The sequence below is a fragment of the Dermacentor albipictus genome, chromosome 5 (genome assembly GCF_038994185.2).
Source record: "Dermacentor albipictus isolate Rhodes 1998 colony chromosome 5, USDA_Dalb.pri_finalv2, whole genome shotgun sequence".
In the NCBI taxonomy this organism is placed as follows: Eukaryota; Metazoa; Arthropoda; class Arachnida; order Ixodida; family Ixodidae; genus Dermacentor; species Dermacentor albipictus.
In genome coordinates, this window is record NC_091825.1 from 46,597,743 (window position 1) to 46,616,276 (window position 18,534).

Below are 18,534 nucleotides of genomic sequence, written 5' to 3' on the forward strand. Positions count from 1 at the left end.
TATGGCATAAACACGAACCCGTCTCCACAGTGGAAGGTTGGAATTATCGAGGTTTTATTGCATGTAGTTGTTTAAATAAAGTGTATACCGGCCATTCAACATGTGTATATAGATTTGTAAATAAAGTGTTTTGAGTGCATGATGATTCATTCCTTTAAATGCAGGCACACATTCCCCAAGGTACTTCGCATCTCTAAAGGAATTAAGTTTATAAAGCATGGAAGGTGTGTGCCTGGCCCAAGTCAAATGCAGAGAATAATTACTAGATGACCTTCCGGAATGCATGTATACTCTTTGCTGAGCAAATATACGTTAACCAGTTAATGCATGTCTGCACAATAAAGAGCTCCATATATGCAAAATTAGTGCATAGCTGGGCCGTCACAACAGGGCCTCATGGGTCAGGTGTGCTGCATAAGATATCAAGCCTATAGTTGATAAATATTTGTTGTGCAGCACAGAAAGCCCAATAGTAGCGTAAGGCAGTGCACATAAGAGATACAAGGGTCGAGCATCGTACTGTAGAGCATGAGGACACATTTCCAGTAATATTGTATGTACGAGTCACATATGAAACCTACATATATGAGATTTTTCAGTAGGGATGGGTTTATGTAAATGCAGTCAAGGATGGTAGAAAGTTCAGTAACCTGATGAGAATATCAAGTAAGCAGCGATAGACTAGAGTGGGCTGGCACAAGACAGTAGTAATTGGAGACCGCTAGGAGATGCATTATTCCTGCATGAAATATGAAATAAGATGGTGATAATAATTCAGGTGGCAATAACGACTTGCAAGAAAACAATGTAATCGCAAATAACGCTTTAGCATGTGAGCAATAGGCAGGCGTTGAATGTTCTCTCCCTTTCTTAGAGTGAACTCATTCATCTGCTCTCAATAGAGTTCAATCATCATCATCATATATTTCTTTTCAAGCACAACTCCTGCTTTTGCCCACAGTGGTCTCGCTCATTTACTCTGGCCTGTTGTCAATACAAGTAGCTCAATTAAGCTAAATCATTGCTATCTGCGTGCTAAAAGCCTCAACAGCTTCGCTTCTGTTGTGCCACAGTGATGTCAGTGACCAATCTATCCAAACCACTCTTCTTTTCCTTAGTGCATCCCTCCAACGACGAAGCTCACCGGTTCATGTAGCCTTAGCCTGTGACGCGCCTGCTGGGATCCAATGAGCGCAGTCAGCGTGGGCGCCAAATCCTGGGCGTAGCGGCAGAGCGGCCCAGCGGACAGGAAGGCCAGATGGTGGCCGCGAACCTGAGGGAACTGGCCCCCGAGCCCCATCAGGCCTGGAGACGCCTTGTGGCCGAACAGGCCATTGAAGAAGGCCGGCATGCGGATGGAGCCGCCGATGTCGGTGCCCAGACCGAGGGCCGAGCCTGCCGCCGACACCAGGCTGCCTTCGCCCCCTGTGGAACGCAAGAGTGCTCATCCGCGAGTCTAGTACAGACATATTGGATAATACTTAAGTGGAGGACAAAAGATACCGCGGGAAAACTTGCAAAAAAAACAAAGGGAAACAAGTGGAAGGGAAGTCTCAATCTGGGGTCAGCGTTTTGGCAGCAATACTTTCCAAAATATATAAGCAACACGGACTAAACACTGGCACTAGCTGATGGCTTAGCTAGTTAGAGCAGATGCCCATTAAAATCAGTACACATAACTGCGGCCACGCAGAAAGAGCGCTGAGTGACAGTGCCGTGTCTTTTGTGCCTTCTCTCTTGCGGCCGTTGTAGTTTAGCTCGCATTTTGAGTACACAGAATAAGGCTTCATAAGCGTTGTACAACAAGGGCAAAAATTGAGAGATGGAGACACATAATATATGTGCATGTTTGTGTGTTTGTGTACAAAAGAGGGGGAAGCCAGGGCCCTGATTTTTGTTAATGACAACCATGAAAAACCAACAGCTAATGAAGCGAAAGGAAGCATAGGGATAGTATTTGTAGTCTTTAATTCAAATGTGGAAATGATAAAGGGAAGTGAAAGTGGACGAAAAAAACAGCTTGTATTTCTTTATATCGATTCGGCCACGCATGTTCACCACATTCATATAGTCTACGACAGCATGTTCCTGTCTGTCCCTTTTTTGTTCTTGTTTATCATGCACAACATTTATGAAGTCAAGATGTACGAACTTGCTGAAACCGTTGCACTTGCATGCTTAAAAGGCACTCACAATCCTTGTCGTTCATATTTATTGAATATTTTATTCTGGGCTCAATATATATGACACAAAAGCAACCATCTTTTTTTAAATAAATATAGGTATCTGTCCAATCAGGTGCAGTAAATCACAATGCAACAGTACTGCCAGCTCTAGAGAGACTTTTCTAAATGTGGAAATTTAAGCCTAATTAAGGCAAAGGGGGAGATTTGTCCCAATATAGGGAAATTGCGTGCTCAGACATTTATACTCAGGAACAGCTGACATAGCAGTCAATTTTGATTTCAGTCGCCTCAAATTACCTTCGCAATCACGTGAAGTAAGACTTTTTATCGCACTGCAGTGCAGTGAACACATGTAGCCAAGTAAACCACAGCGTGTGGGTGTCCTGGGATCTTTAAGGAAGTGCTGCTACTGCTAGTTTGCCATTCATATCTCCAGCTGTGCTGTCAGTGACTGTGCGCTCTGAATGAAATGTTTGTCAGGTAGCTGGCGAAACAAGCTTATGCTGCAGCACTAAACGAAGCAGGCTAATCTGGGCATAAGTGGACACGCATGCCAAGCAACAAATGCAACAATGCGTTCGTAGCGCCAAACAGCCTACCAGCACGTGTACACTAAAATTTATCGGGAATCACCCATAGGCAGAGCAGCCTTAGACAGAGCCCCAGTGGTCATCTTCAGGCGAGCTTTATTTTAGAGGAAAGATAAAATTAGCTCCGTATCTGCATGCTTTCCTGCAAATGACATGTAAGTGTGTAAATGTAGCGCAAATTCTGCACACGGCATGCAAAAAAAAAATATTCACATCTTTTACATTGATGTCGTTAAGTGTCACAATGTTTTGTGATTGTTACATTCTGTGAGGGAGCTTCGATGAACATGTTTATTACAGTTCGAATAAAGTTCTGTGTAATCTTGGCACGTTGCTCTACATGCAATACAAGCTTGGATTACAAAGTATAAATGTGCTGACGTCTTCTGTGAATATGGGGGGCTTAAGCAGGGGGCATTCTTGTAGCATAGGAACTTGCATTGTGACATCATTTCAGCTCAAGTGAAGGGTCATACAATTCGAATATTCTAATAAAAGCTTAGATATAAATTTAAACTATAACATTTGCAGAACATTCCTAGAATGAAAAAAAAAATGCCTGCAGAAATAATAAAAAAATTTATTACCAATTTAATATTACAAAAGTCTACGAAATTCTAAAAACACATTTTATCTCAGTCAGGGGAAAACTCAATTAGGAGGCCTGGAACACTACATTGCAAAGAATAAGCGAAATTGCTGAATTGCCCTCTTTTCACAGCGATAGCTCTTTAGAATACTTAAGGCATTTTTTAAAATTTTCTGTCCCGGGTATGATCACCATGTTTATTGCAATGTTACCATTTTTGCAAGTCACCAGAAATCTATACTCCATCTCAAAGTCGTTAGCAACACTGTGGAAGGTGCAGAACTCCTCAGCCAATAGGAAGGCCGAATCCCCTTCAAGATGTATTCATCTGCACCGCGTTGTCTGCTCACCGTCGAAGTAATTCAGTTATGATGTACATAGGCAAAGGTCTTAATATGCATCTAGCGCTGTGACATATGATGTACCAAGGGAAAATAAAACCCTCCAATCCTGCCAATAATAAGACACTTATGGCAGGAACTATATACGACTGCACAAGGGCATTACCTGTGTATGCCTCTTAGCTTTGGCAGAGCTGCGAACAGCTTGGGAAATAGAGTGGAAATTTGGGTCCAGCCAAAGATTCCAACCCCAGGCTTGCAACATTGCAGCTTCCCTTTATATATAACAGTCGTCGAATGTTCCAGAGTAATCGCTGGGACCCGCATGCCTTCCGCAAAGTTCTACGCCATTCGCGTCGCGCATACATGCAATCAGATTGCACAAGGCTCGGCAACAACAGACAGTGGATGGAACCATCGATAACATTCTAGAAACTTCCGACACATGCAAGCATGTCCTACGCTGTGCAATAACATTTGTTGGGTGGTGAAATGTGTCGTCCGATAAAGACAACTATACGTGTCCATATAAATATCCTATAGCATATCAAGCCACCTCCTCTCAGCAGGAGTTGCCACCTTTCTATTGCAGAAGTATAATTTCCTAATAATGCTTATATTTCTTTTTCTTCATGCAGCTTGCCCTGCAGCAGATATATTCAGTTAAATAAATGTTTAGAGGCCCACCTCATGTAGAAAGTATTGTAGTATTATATAGCTTTATCCAAAATGTCGCTTTTTTTTCTAAGTGTTCCTACGCCCAACTGCAGTACATGCATTTTAGAACGTGTTATTGTGATTATCATGTTGAGTGCAATTGCACCAAAGTACTCGTATTATGAAGTGCGAAGCACTAGATCCCCACAGAAGCGCTCTGTGCAGCATATACAGTTGCCCCTTGCCCTTTTGTTCGTATAAACTTGGGGAAGCAAAAAATGCTGTGAAGGTCACTTCACCACGTGGTGACAGCTCCCCACAAAACAAGCTGTATCATTTGATTAACACTTAGAGGTGAGAGAATTTCACTGTTTTATTGCAAAGATCGAGTACTCCTATGTTTCAATGCAGGTTTTACGACCTCCCGCACTATTAGTGTGGGTGTCCTACATTACTATTCTAGAACCTCTCCGCTTTAAATAAATGCCGCTTATAATGAAGTGTACTTGCTTTTACCATGAATGGATTGCAACGAGGGTTTCGGGCATTCATTTTACATACATCAACAAAACATGGCTGGTTTCATTGTTACCTATTTCTTGTGAATTTTCGTGGATTTAATCTTGCTCGCACAGCTAAAAGTGAGAATGTAGATTGCTTGCTTTTTCGTTATGACGTCATTTGTCTGGGATGCAGAATGTAACAAAGTGTTATATCTTTGCTTTGAGTCTATATTGTTTTCATATATTGATGACTGCTGCCTATGTAATGCGGGCCAATGGGCTTGTAAAGCTGCTTAAGAAGCTTTTTTTTCCTTGGTCCTCGCCATGCAATCAATGGCAAAACAAGCTTCAAACTTCATAAGTAGCACAGGCATGCATCATCACATTTGCACTATACTGTTACATCGGGGTTTCGGTCTCGAGACCGAAACTTACTCGCCCTCAGGGGATGCTGTGATAGAGATGCTGAGCCTGTTTAAGGTGCCGCACTTTCAGTAAAGTCTCTCTCAGGCTCGGTCCTGGTCTTTATCTGCGTCTCTCTTCAGGCCGCCTTCCCGGCGTGCCCAGCGTGGCGATCATGGCGTCCATGCCGGCATAACATTGGTGACGAGGATGAACTTTTTGTGCGGGCTGCACATCGTGAAGTGCTGCCATAAGGCCCACAAGAATTGCCGATTCTGCCATTCTGCTGCCATAGATGTGGGTCCAACTTTGCTAGCGTAACGCGTTCTGTCGCCATTCATGACATCACATTGGCGACGAGGTTAATTCGTGTGCATTGCACCTATATGCAAGTTACGACTCCTAGTTTGCTTCTTCACCACACCTGCCACTTCTGCTGCCCTCCTTTCAAGCAGCATTTCGGCACTTTCTGCTTTTTGGCCCGACTGTGACGTCATCTGGTTGACCTTCGATGCTACTGCAGCATCTTCTTTGCGGCTGTGCACACCTCTCGTACTGCCTGCTACTGCTTCTGCATGAACGCAGCAAAGCCCCTCCCACCATTCCTGTCGTGTCCCAGCGTACCGGCTATTCTTTGGCTCAAATGGCGATGTGTTTTGCAAGCATACGTCCACGACGCCAAGACTACTACGCCGAACCACAAGAAAGCACTCCTCAACACGCTGGGGTGGAAAGCATCAGTATTTACTACAACCTCATCGAGAATGAGGCGCAGGCCAGAGCCGATGAAGGGAAAGGGGACTCCAAAGCAATTGACGTATACGAAGCGGCGCTTCAAGTGCTCGACAAGCACTTTCGTGAAAAAGAGGACGAATTTTGCGCTCGCGTTCATTTCAAACGCAGAGTACAAAGTCCTGCGGAGCCGACTACGGAATTCATTCAAGATGTTCAATGGCTCACCAAATTGTGCAAGTTTGGCACCGCTACTGACCTCATGCTTCAAGACTAGATCCTTTGCGGCTGGCAGTAGCATCAACTTCACCGCCGGTTCATCCAACTCGGTGAGAGTTTTACATTCAAGAAAGCATTAGAAATTCCTCAGGAAGAGGAACGAACCGATAAAATAATGCAGCAGCTCGGTGCTCTACAAGTAGACGCCATTTCACAGCGCCGCCAGCCACAAGATGGCGTATGCAAACACCCACGCACCCCGTGCAGGCCGCGCATTTACATTCGCTCACCTGTGCAGCTGGTCGACTGCAGCGCCGCCCCCGCGGCGCCAACGGGAACTATATATCTAGGTAACTTTTTGCCCTAGGGGAGCCTAGTCCCTGCGCCATCTAAAGCGCTTAGTGCAATCCTTCCCCTAACGCCGCCGCCTACCCAGCTTTTGCAGCCTCCGGGGAGCGACGTGAGCGCTGCAAGCTAATGGCCAGAGGGCCGCTGTCCATCAAAATGCTGCAAAAAACCGGTAAGTTTCCCTTTGTCTGCTATATTGCTTCAGCAGCAGTTAACACAGTGGGGGTGCCGCAAATGTTAGTTTTGTATTCACTTTTGTTCTTGAATGAAACTATATGCGCGTCCATGGCAGATGCAAAAAAGAAAATGGGTACCTGCGCGACCATGCCGACACAACACCCTCTAGAGAACTTTCCGAGATGGCAGACGCCGGGAGTGAAGAGGTGCACGTCCCGATCAGTGAAGGAGGCAACCAGGTGCCTCTGCGCTGTCGGCTCGGCACGACGTCTGCTTCCACTGTGGCTCGCCGCATTGTAGGGCAAATTTTCCTGGTGGTCCTGGTTGTGCTGTTCGCCACAAATTCTGCCAGACGTATGGCAAGAAGGGAAATTTCTTCCAACTGTGCCGTTCATCGGTAAGTACATTGGGGCCAGTCAACAAGCTGTAAATGGAAGACAATATTGCTATAAAGACGGCCACCATTCTACACATTGAAGACGCTGTCAGTGCCCTATTGCTTATGCACGTTCCCGTACAGGTGAACAACGTGACTCTACAGTTGATGGTTGACACCGAAGTGGTTGCGTCGCTGAGGAATTTTCAGGACTACAAGAGGCACTCCTCACATGTCCGCCTACTTCAATCACATCTAGTGATCCAGAACTGCTCGGAACAAGTGGTGAATAATTTGGGCTTATTCTCCACAACCGTCAAGTTCCAAGATCAGTCGGCTGCGGTGAACTTCTATGTCACTGAACGCGGTTCATTACTTCTGGGACTCTTCCCTATTAAGGCATTAAAGGTAGTGATTGATGGAGCGACTTTGTCGTGTGTCCAAGCCTCGTCTTCACCACCGGACTTCGACATTGGTTCCCGCTGGACGGAATATCATCAGACTTCACTGAACTTATACGGTGCAGCGAACTTTGGCAGTATATCGCAGGTCAGCTCCTGTTCAACTTCACCACCAGCGAGAGTGTACTAGCGTAGAGTGTTGGAACAGTCTACCTTAAGGGACTCGCACACAGCATCGGACAATTTGGAACAGTGCCACTTCTGAACTTCCGTCCAACTTCAATGCCAGCGAGCATCGTGACAGCAAGCTCCATGGAAAACCCAGGTGGACCGCACATCACGAGTCAATTTGCATGCTGAGCGCATTACTACCAGGTTTTTCTATAGTCGCACGGATGCTGAGCCATATACCCATCTTGCAAATTCTTTTCCAAAACAGTCCGATGCAGTTACTTCAGATATGCCTTCAGTGAATTCCGCATTTCAGTGCAGTTCTCATTCCCAAGTGCATACTTACACAGCTCGTAAAGTAGCGCCAATGAGTATTTCATGTTTGGCTGTAAGAAAAAAGAGTCGGGTACAGTTACTTATGTTGACTGACACGCCCAGTCATAATTCTGCGCTAGAAGCGTCGACTGCTGAGCGTTTCATAGGATCTGAGGATTTTGCTCGGCCACCAGTTCAACGTCCGGCTGTAGTAGCCAGCCAAAATGGACTCCTTGCTTTGCCTGATAGGCGTGTAACTGAACCCAGTGGTTCAGTGCAGACACCTTCACAACGAATGAATGATGTGCCCCGTCCCCATGCTTTCTCTGAGACACCTAACGCTCGTGCTTCCGAGCCTTCGTGCTCCCATGCAGTTCTCTATTAGTATTCGCTCCCAGCTGTGCCTGAGGAGCGCGTCAGTGAATCTTTGGATTCTTTTGGATCTTGTTCTTCGCCTTCGAAGTTGTCTGACAGGCACTTCTATAGCTAGGAAGCTCAAATGTTGTCTTCATCTCCGCCCCCAGTTTCGCCTGGTGGGTGCTTAGCTGAGCAGAAAAGTTCAGCAGCAACTTCGGAAACGCAACTTCATGTACCGCAATTGCCTCGGTGGTCAAAAAGGCGGCGCCAGAAACCGCGCCATCTGCAATATTTTATTTCATGGTCATTTCATGTGTTCATACTTCATTATTACTTGCATTTCTGTGACATGGAGAGGTGTTCAGATGTTTTGTTGGCTGCTGTGCAGTCCATTGTGTTCCTACATGTTCATTTTTGTTGTGTGTTATACTACTAGCCTCTATAATTATACCCCTGTCAAGCGGGCAAGTTAAGTACATACGGCAAAACAGAGTGCACTTGCACTAAAAAATGGCGACAGATTAAAACCATGTTTTTTGAAGATGAAGATTAAAATTTAAAATAAAGCTTCTAAAAAGCGATTGCTTTGGTTGTATTAAAATTAAAAACAATAGTAATCTCTATTTACTCAAGAAAAAAACGGAAGTATTCTTATAAGAGTTGCAAGTCAAGGCCGGCCAAGACGAATGCCTAGTCAATCCAGAACAAGATGGTGGCATGCGACGAGGCGGCATTTGATCCTGCTAGAGCAGAATATTGGCGAGTTATGCTCTGATTATTTAGTTAAAAGCTCCTCAACAGCTAGAATTAATTTCTGTGTCCTTTTTCTACGCATTACATTTTGTGCCGTTGAAACCGCTGGCGGCAAGGCTACGTACTCGACCAATAAAGTGCTTTCTGTGAGCGCACTCTTCGAGTACAATCAGCTTGCGACGTTAAGATTTGGGAAAGTGCACTTAAAACCGAGTGCACACTCCATAAGTGCACTTAACTTGCCCGCTTGACAGGAGTGTTATTTGCATTGGAAAAAAGAATCGGAGTGCTCTATTTTGCTGGTTTTGTATAAATAATGTATATCATTTACAGATGCATAATGATGCTTCCCCTCCCTTCTGTTAAATACGTCGGCTGATAATTACTAGATAGTTTTAGAATAGGGGCCCCCCAAAAATAGCGTCGAAGCCACTGCGCATGCGCGAGACGCAAACTGCGTTTGGGTTTTGCGTCGGGCGCACTATTTCCCTGATCTAGCTAGAGCCACAAATGTTGCCCCAAAAGATTTGCGTAAACAAGCATGGCGGCACCCATCGAAGCGATGGCTCTAACCAATGCCTCCTTTACCAAATGCCTGCCACATCGCTAGTTTTTTCCGTTGGAGCGGAGGTTCCTGTAGTTGAGGGTAGTCGCGGAGAGATGGCGCTCGCTGCCGAACCTACTTCCTCTTGTGAAGGACGTGACAGTTACTATGCCGGCGAGCACTCGACCAATGGCTTGATTAGAGACCGCGAGTCCTACCTCCGGGATTGCAAAGATGCTGCTAAAATCTCGGAGGCAAAGGAACGTGATTCCAGTTTGGAGCAGCTGCCGCAACTAGCGCTAGCAGCCGACCTTGGTGGAGAGGAGGAAAGAGGAGAGGGGCCGGAACCAGCCATAGAGTTTCCTACAAAAATTGGAGGGAACTCTGGCGCTAATGTGCACGAGAGCTGCAATGGGAGCGGTTGTCCCAGCAAGGGAATTATGGGAAGTACATGGATTTGCCTAAACTTCGTTCTTTTGGCTTCAAACGGTTTTGTGACTTTGTAAACTCGTCATTTTCAACAATGTATTCCGTAATAATTAATTAAATAAACATCATTAAAATTGCCCGACGGCAGGGTTCGTACATAGGGACTGTAGCACAGAAGCCTGATATTGAAACCATTAAGCTACGCACGCATGTATCGATAAGCGAATGAAACGCCCTTATGAATTTATCGCGGGCATGCCAGTGCCTTGAGACGCTTGGCGCGTTTCGATTTGGCCACTGTCAGGATTGGGGGCTCAATCCCATCGCTCGTGGTCCTTTGCCAAGATTGGAGTACGGCATGAATTCGAAGGTAGCTGGCCCATGCCGTCGTCCAACTTATTTACGCTGAGATCGTTGATGAAGTGAAGAACTGTTTCTCATCGAGAACGAGGAAAAGGGTTTATTTACAGAAATTAAATCAGTCTAACATGGCTGCTTGAGAAAAAGAGTATCAGTCCAACATGACTGCATGAGAGAAGTGAATCAGTCTAACATAACTGCTCAAGAGAAGTGTCTCAGCATTCGCACAACCACAGTTTTTATACACTCGATCCGCCGGCCATACGAGGCGGCGACTGTTCGTTTACTCATCACTAACTCGCCGCTGCTCTGCAGATCAGTTTACAGACACAAAGACACACACATTCCGAAGCCCAAACGACGGCGTTGAAGGGGTGCCGTTCCGGAAACTATCGGTGCCGATCGAGGGTCGCTCGTTGTTTTGCGTCATGCCGAAGCGTGAGAAGCCCCAAAATACGTCGTTCCCGCGGCAGCTTGTCCATGCGTGTCAAATCAGCTCCGCGTTGGGGAACTCCGGAACCATTGTTCAAACACCGAACTCGTTCCGTCACAATGTCGATGGGGCGGGTGGAAGGAAGCGGGTTTTCAGCACAAAGGCCGCTTCTTCGAACGCCTCCTAGCTGCAGTGACGGAGAGGGTGCGGAATGCGCGTCTTGCACCCCTTGTCGTAATCGGGTGGCAAGGTGGCAATCTTGCTTAGCGGCTCGCCATTCTTAACAGCGCCTCCATGGCCCGAAAAATCTCGACTGTCTAGCGCTGACAACCGCTAGGCAGGAAGAGAACGGCTGCTGGTCAGGGGGGGATTGATGTCTTGGCTCGCAGCGACCACTTGTGCATTGATGTCACCGCCCCAAAACATCCAACAAGGACAGGCAACTGCAAAATGAACCCCACAACACGGCTCTGCGCCGAGATGACGCGCATTGGCTCTCACTTTAGACTCGCTAGGCTTCAAAAAACAAAACAACAACAACAACATAAGTGCAGAAACAAAAAAAATGCTGCATTTCGCTATGCCAATTTCTGAAGAAAATTCCTGCTGACAAATTCAGCAATCATGGAGGGAATCCTGCTAAATGAGAGGGGATCTTCTTCGCTTAAAGAAAAGTTAACACTAGTAACCCTAAAATTTAGGCGGGACCCTCAAACGCAGAATTCAAATTAGCCTGCTCAAACCATCTGCATTGCTATGCAACTTTCCCTTCTTATATCTAACGGAGAAGTTGTACTCTTGGAGAGTGAGGCTCCATCGGAGCAAGCGGCCGTTTTTGTGTGACATTTGATTGAGCCACGTCAGAGGACAGTGGTCGGTCTCGAAGATGAACTTCGCTCCGTACAAGTAACACGACAACTTCTGGGCGGCCCAAACCAAACAAGCGCATTCCTTCTCTGAAGCGCTGTAGGCTTCCTCTCTTACATTTAGTTTACGGCTGGCGTAGAGGATAGGATGCTCCTCGTTATCGTCGCCGACCTGACTAAGTACCACGCCCATACCTCTGTCGCTTGCGTCGCATTGAACTATGAATTCCTTTGTGTAGTCTGGCGCGCGAAGCACAGGGCGAGAAACCAATAGCGTTTTCAAACTTTGGAAAGCGTTCTCTTTGTCCTTATCCCAGTGTACGTTACTCGGTGCTCCCTTTCGGAGGGCGTCTGTTAATGGACTGGCCAATTGCGAGTAATTCGGAATGTACCGTTGATAGTACCCCACAAGTCCCAAAAATGAACGAAGGTCCGTTTTCGTGCGCGGCTGAGAAAATTCTCCAATCGTAGCTATTTTCAGCTCAGCCGGCCGTCTCATGTCCTGACCGACAACATGGCCCAGATAAGTAACCTGCGAACAACCAAACCTACACTTTTCCGCTTTCATCGTTAAGTCGACTTTAAACGTACGAAGCCTCGCATTCTTGTCGTAATAGACTTTGGCGTTCTTTTGAGCTATTGCCATGTTCTTTCCGACTAGTTCTTGGGTTGCGCTTAGCCGTTCCAATAAATTTAGCACGTATTCAACCACTGTTGGACTCTCCCCTCTATCCTCCCACATCTCTCTTAACATTCTCAGTGGAGACCGGAGTGTCCTCCCATACACTAGTTCTGCTGGTGAGAACCCTGTCGCCTCATGGGGAACCGTTCGCAAAGCAAACAAAGTTGCCGGCAGACAGTTCTCCCAGTCCTCCTTGTGCTCGTAACAGAGCGCACGCAAAACTCGCTTAAGCACCGAATGCCACCTCTCTACACTGTTTGACTGAGGGTGATAGACAGAACTGTGTATTAACTTTACCCCGCACTTTTGCAAGAATGTGGAAGTCAGTGCGCTCGTGAATACTGACCCTTGATCTGCCTGAATTTCGGCTGGAAACCCACCTCGTGCAAACACTGTCAAAAGCGCGTCTACTACTTCGGTGGAGCTGAGCTCTTTCAAAGGGATTGCTTCTGGAAACTTGGTAGCCGGACACAGCATGGTAAACAAGTACCTGTAGCCTGATTTTGTTTTTGGAAGAGGCCCTACCGTGTCTATTACAAGTCGTCTGAAAGGCTCTGTTATTAAGGGCACTACCTTCAGTGGAGCTTTCCAAGTCTCTCCTGGTTTACCAGAACGCTGGCAGGCGTCGCATGATCTTACAAAGTTTTCTACATCTTTGAAACAGTCAGGCCAGTAGTATTCCATAAGCAATCTTTCCTTTGATTTGTTTATGCCTAGGTGGCCGGACCACCCATTTCCATGACAAAGACTCAAAAGGTCCTCCCTATACTTAGTAGGTATGACTAACTGATCTAAAATCCTACCCTTTCGATCTCTGTAATGCCGATACAACAATCCTCCTCTCTCATGTATCGTTACGTTGCGCCTAGCAATGCCTTCTTTAGCTGTGTCACGTAATCTAGCTAAGCTCTCATCATTCTTTTGCTCAGCTGCCAGTGACTCTCTATCCACGCGTAAGAGTTGATCAAAGTTCTTTGAGGCCGGTGATAATAACGACCCTGTCTCGCTTGTGAGCGCGTCTACTTGCTCTTCCTGCAGGCTAGAACTCTGACACTCTAGTCACTCTAGTGCTACGCTCTCATTGAGCTGGTCAGCTGGCAGGCTCTCCTCAACTGTTCTTTTGTCCCTCGGGCCTAGCTCGGATTCGGGTATTGGAAGCTATCCCCTTTTCTGCTTCCGCTGGAGGAGCTTGAGCATTTTCAGCCGAAAGCGCCGCGATCTTACGAGCTTGGCCTCGGGTCAATGCCTGTACTATGCCCTCTCCCAGTTTGAGCCCTCTGTCACGCAGTAACTGATTCGAACGATTCGAAAAGATGTAGGGATACTGCAGTCACAAAAATTTGGAAACTGCAGCCTCAGTCTCTAGCTCCCCGAATGGTCCACTGATTTTGACTTTGGCCATGGGCAGACACACGCTGTGTTCTTCTACAACCTGTTTTATCCATGCTACTTCTCCGGTGAAGTCATCTACCATCACGTAAGACGGATGGACAATGTCCAGCGTGGCGGCACTGTCTCTTAGCACTCGGCATGGTTTTCCATTAACTTGCAGGTCGTGGAGATATGGACTTAAAAGTTCCATATTCTCATCTTTTTCCTCCACGTAGGAAAAAACTACGCTAGACTTCTCGCAGTTTACAGCTATATGTCCCAGTTTGTGGCATTTGTAACAGCGAATTGGTCTAACAGATTCGAATTTTCTTTTCTATTCTTTATGTGCGGTTTCTCCGTTAAGTTTCTCCTCGCTCTTTTCTGCGGGCTTTTCCGCCATGTCTACAGGCTCGGATCGTCTAGTTTGCGCACCCTTTTTGAACGGAAATGGTTTCCGCGGTCCATTTCGACCGTCCCAGTTTCCCTCCTCGGCGTTCAACTTTCTACGGGTTGCGTACTCTTCGGCTAATTCAGCTACCCTTTCCACAGTGTTTACATTACCTCTGTCTTGCACCCACAGTTTCACAGCTTGGGGGATGGTTTTGTAAAACTGCTCTAGACACATGCATTCAATGATCATGTCTCTGCTGTCGTACGCTTCCGCGCTTTTAAGCCACTCGACTAGGTTGGCCTTTAAGCTATATGCAAACTCCGGATAGCCCTCGCTATCTTTCTTGCCTGTGCTCCTAAACCTTTGCCGAAAAGCTTCGGCTGAAAGGCGGTATTTCTTCAGGAGACTAGCCTTAACTTTTGCATAAACATATGCATCCTGCACACTCAATCTGGCGATTACTTCCGCCGCCTCACACGGCAACATAGACAGCAACCGCTGTGGCCATGTACTCGGGCCGAAGTTCATCTTTTCGCAAGTCCTTTCAAAATTGCTTAGGAACAAGCCTATGTCGGTCCCGACCTCAAATGGCTTTAATAGCCTGTCCATGCGGTACGATTCTGCCTCACTTGATCGTCCCAGAGCGCCTTCACTTCCTTGAGACAACTCCAAACGTTTGCTTTCAAGTTCCAGTTGCATTTTTCTTAACTCGCGATCTTTATCGCGTTCCTTTCTCTGTTGTTCTTTTCTCTCTCGTTCTTCTCTCTTTTTCAGAAGTTCAAACCCCATTTCAATTTCTTCCTCACTGGCCTTTTCGGAAATTAGCTCTAATAATTCCGATTTGAGCATTTCCTTGCGTACATCTAGGCCCAGTTCCTCACCAACAATCAACAACTCGTCTCTCAGCAGTGTCCTTAACTCCATGACTGCTGCTTTACTGCCTTGATTCTGCTCTCTAAATCTAGCTAGGAAAACACAACCTAGCTAACACACAACAATCTAGCTTCCCTACTGTTCTAAACAGAACAACCACAAAATGAAGCCTAGAGAGTCAAAGCAAAAACCAAGCACTCACCGCAGATACAGCACCATGTCGCAAAGTCCATCTCACCGCTGTCAGCCAGTTGTCAGGATTGGGGGCTCAATCCCATCGCTCGTGGTCCTTTGCCAAGATTGGAGTACGGCATGAATTCGAAGGTAGCTGGCCCATGCCGTCGTCCAACTTATTTACGCTGAGATCGTTGATGAAGTGAAGAACTGTTTCTCATCGAGAACGAGGAAAAGGGTTTATTTACAGAAATTAAATCAGTCTAACATGACTGCTTGAGAAAAAGAGTATCAGTCCAACATGACTGCATGAGAGAAGTGACTCAGCCTAACATGACTGCTCAAGAGAAGTGTCTCAGCATTCGCACAACCACAGTTTTTATACACTCGATCCGCCGGCCATACGAGGCGGCGACTGTTCGTTTACTCATCACCCACTCGCCGCTGCTCTGCAGATCAGTTTACAGACACAAAGACACACACATTCCGAAGCCCAAACGACGGCGTTGAAGGGGTGCCGTTCCGGAAACTATCGGTGCCGATCGAGGATCGCTCGTTGTTTTGCGTCATGCCGAAGCGTGAGAAGCCCCAAAATACGTCGTTCCCGCGGCAGCTTGTCCATGCGTGTCAAATCAGCTCCGCGTTGGGGAACTCCGAAACCATTGTTCAAACACCGAACTCGTTCCGTCACAATGTCGATGGGGCGGGTGGAAGGAAGCGGGTTTTCAGCACAAAGGCCGCTTCTTCGAACGCCTCCTAGCTGCAGTGACGGAGAGGGTGCGGAATGTGCGTCTTGCACCCCTTGTCGTAATCGGGTGGCAAGGTGGCAATCTTGCTTAGCGGCTCGCCATTCTTAACACCACCTGGACAAGCTCAATCGTTGCAATTAATAGCAATTGTACGCGTTCCCGGCGTCTTCTGCACTTCGAAGAATATAGATTGCGCTGAAATATACGACAATAACATTTATATAGCGTAGTATACAAAGCCACAAGAACGTCTGAATCCACAAGCCCGAAGATCAGACAAATCCATGTACTTCCCATCATTCCCATGGTAGGACAACGACTGCAGTGCTAGAGTTCCCTCTAGCAATTTTTGTAGGAAACTCTATGGAACCAGCTTCTCAGCTCACGCGGCAAGCATCTTCTAAAGGAGGCTTTGCTCTAACCTAGCACCAAACTGAGTACAATTCGTGGTAACGCGTCAAGTTCGCAAGCTAGAAGTGACTGCGGTTATCGCTTTCTCTGAACCAGCGTGTGTTAGGAAGGTTGATTAATTAGACGCCGCTGATTCCGAATTTGATTGTGGATTTTATGGCTCGTAGGCCTAATACGGTTTAGCTTAACTGGTGAAGGCACGTAAAGTTGGTTACTCAAAACTAAGGGTGACTAATTGATTGCTGTTTACAGAATAACCTCTAAATTGTAAATGTGAATACACGAAATTCAAAATTGCTATTATCATAAAATGGTATATTTGATTTAATTATTTCCAATAGCTTTTCTTTCACGCCGTTGTGGCGCTGTGAGCGCAAGACGCTATCCGCAAACGCAAAGCCCTATTCTAAACTACTTTTGCGTGCTCCAACGCTAACACCCGCAAAGCTCTTTGGGACCCCTATTCTAAAACTCTATATTATTGCATAAGGTATACCCTTATTAAGTGTATGACGTTACTTCCCAAAATTTTCAGAAAAGAGGGGGATGGTGTTACATCAAGGTTTCGGTTTCGAGACCGAAACTTACTCGCCCTCAGGGGGCGCTGTGATAGCGACGCTGAGTAATAGGGGATCAGAGAATTTGGGCGTGGTAGTTCATGGTGTTTTTTTTCTTTTTGCATTGTTTAACCTAGGTAGAATATTAGGCAGTATAGTAGGCAGTATAGCAAGAGCTTGGTGGCGCAACCCACCGCCCCGTTCCAAAGGGGACGCTCATAACATCCATCCATCCATGAGCCTATTTAAGGCGCCGCGCGTCCAATTAACTCTCAGCCTCGGTCCCCGTATGCGTATTCATGCCGCCATCCCGGCGTGCCCAACGTACCAGGCGTGGCGGTCACGCCAGCATAACATATCCGTTTTACGACGCTGTCATAAAATCGGCAGTTGATAGTAGCGCTTGAGCTTCGTCATTTTTTTCCTTGCGGTGAGTTCGTCCTCGCATTTCGCAGTGTTAGCAATATGCCAACTAGGTTCCGTGAAGTCCCTTTATATTTGCTTAACCAGGTGTGCTATTGGCCGCCTGCAATATATTACTATGGCGTGCGCGCATTTCGTACCGCTGGATCCTCCCGGTGTCCTGCGCAGGTCGTAGGGGTTGCGCGTCCTGCCGTAGAGCCTGTTGTTGGATTCCCACCACATGGCCAACTCGGAGACGTTCGTCACCGCCAGGGGGATGGCGCCCGCCGAGCGCAGCGCCGCCACGGCGTCCGCGTCACACTCGGCCAGCGACCCCCGGCGGCTGCACAGTCCGGCGTCCAACGCAAGCCCTGTCGCCGTGACGAGACAGTAAAAGGAAGCCAGCACTCGGTTGGACTGCAGCAACAACTATCGACCGCATGCTCAGTCAGCAGACGTTGCGCAAGCGTTTGCTCTGATTCGTGCTGAAGCTAGGCGATGATAGCAAACCGCGCACCACCTCTTTTCCACCGCCACTGTTATCGGCGCTTAATCTCATGGGCTAGGTTGCTTCACCGACTGAAATGGTACCGGTGCTTTAGGGCCAAAGAATTAACTGTAGAGCTCTTATGTAAGGCAGGCAGAGAAAGAAGCGCAATAAAGATGGGCGGTAGATAACCAATATCAACATGGTTTGCTACTCTCCTAGGAGGGCAAAAATAGCGGAGGAGAGAAGGAAAAGTGAAAAACTACACGGGGTCCATATTTCAAAGGGCGCGCAACTCTCTCTCTAAAGGAGTAGCACTTTTATACCCTTCAGCATTAATACCAGTTGCCGAATCTATATAAGCGCCTGAAGTTATCTCATTCTACAGCTTGTCGAGTGTGATGGTGACCGCATGACTCTGCGTTGGAGTGAGCAAATGATACGAACACATGCGCGACTCTGTGTTGTATTGGCGTATTGCAAAAGCTGCGAATGCAGCGCCCACTTTGGAAGCACTAAAGTTCACGCATGTGTACAACATCAACAGAAAAATGGTGAGAAAAGCCACACTTTGCATAAGCATCCTATCGCTTGCTTTATGTCAAAGAAAAATCGTGCTTTCGCTTGAAAGGCCAAGTATCGATAGGTACAGCAAAACATTAAACTACACGAAATAATGTTCGTAGCC

At 46.8% G+C, this 18,534-nt stretch overlaps 2 protein-coding genes across 4 annotated transcripts in view; one reads left to right on the plus strand and one right to left on the minus strand.

Moving 5' to 3' along the window:
* The window catches only part of LOC135900481 (BEN domain-containing protein 5-like), a 51,742-nt gene extending 50,482 nt beyond the window's left edge, over positions 1-1,260 (plus strand). Inside the window, exon 10 of the mRNA XM_065429968.2 lies at positions 1,119-1,260. Within this exon, the coding sequence (XP_065286040.1) occupies positions 1,119-1,191 (73 nt within the window). The 3' untranslated portion in view covers positions 1,192-1,260. The remainder of the gene's footprint in view (positions 1-1,118) is intronic.
* Positions 1-18,534, minus strand: part of LOC135900479 (fatty-acid amide hydrolase 2-A-like) — a 143,224-nt gene that overhangs the window by 74,702 nt on the left and 49,988 nt on the right. For all 3 annotated transcript variants that reach the window (XM_070538366.1, XM_065429963.1, XM_070538367.1), the window contains exons 4-5: positions 17,521-17,730; positions 1,145-1,425 (exon numbers count right to left, since the gene is read on the minus strand). In XM_070538366.1, the coding sequence (XP_070394467.1) occupies positions 1,145-1,425; positions 17,521-17,730 (491 nt within the window). The remainder of the gene's footprint in view (positions 1-1,144; positions 1,426-17,520; positions 17,731-18,534) is intronic.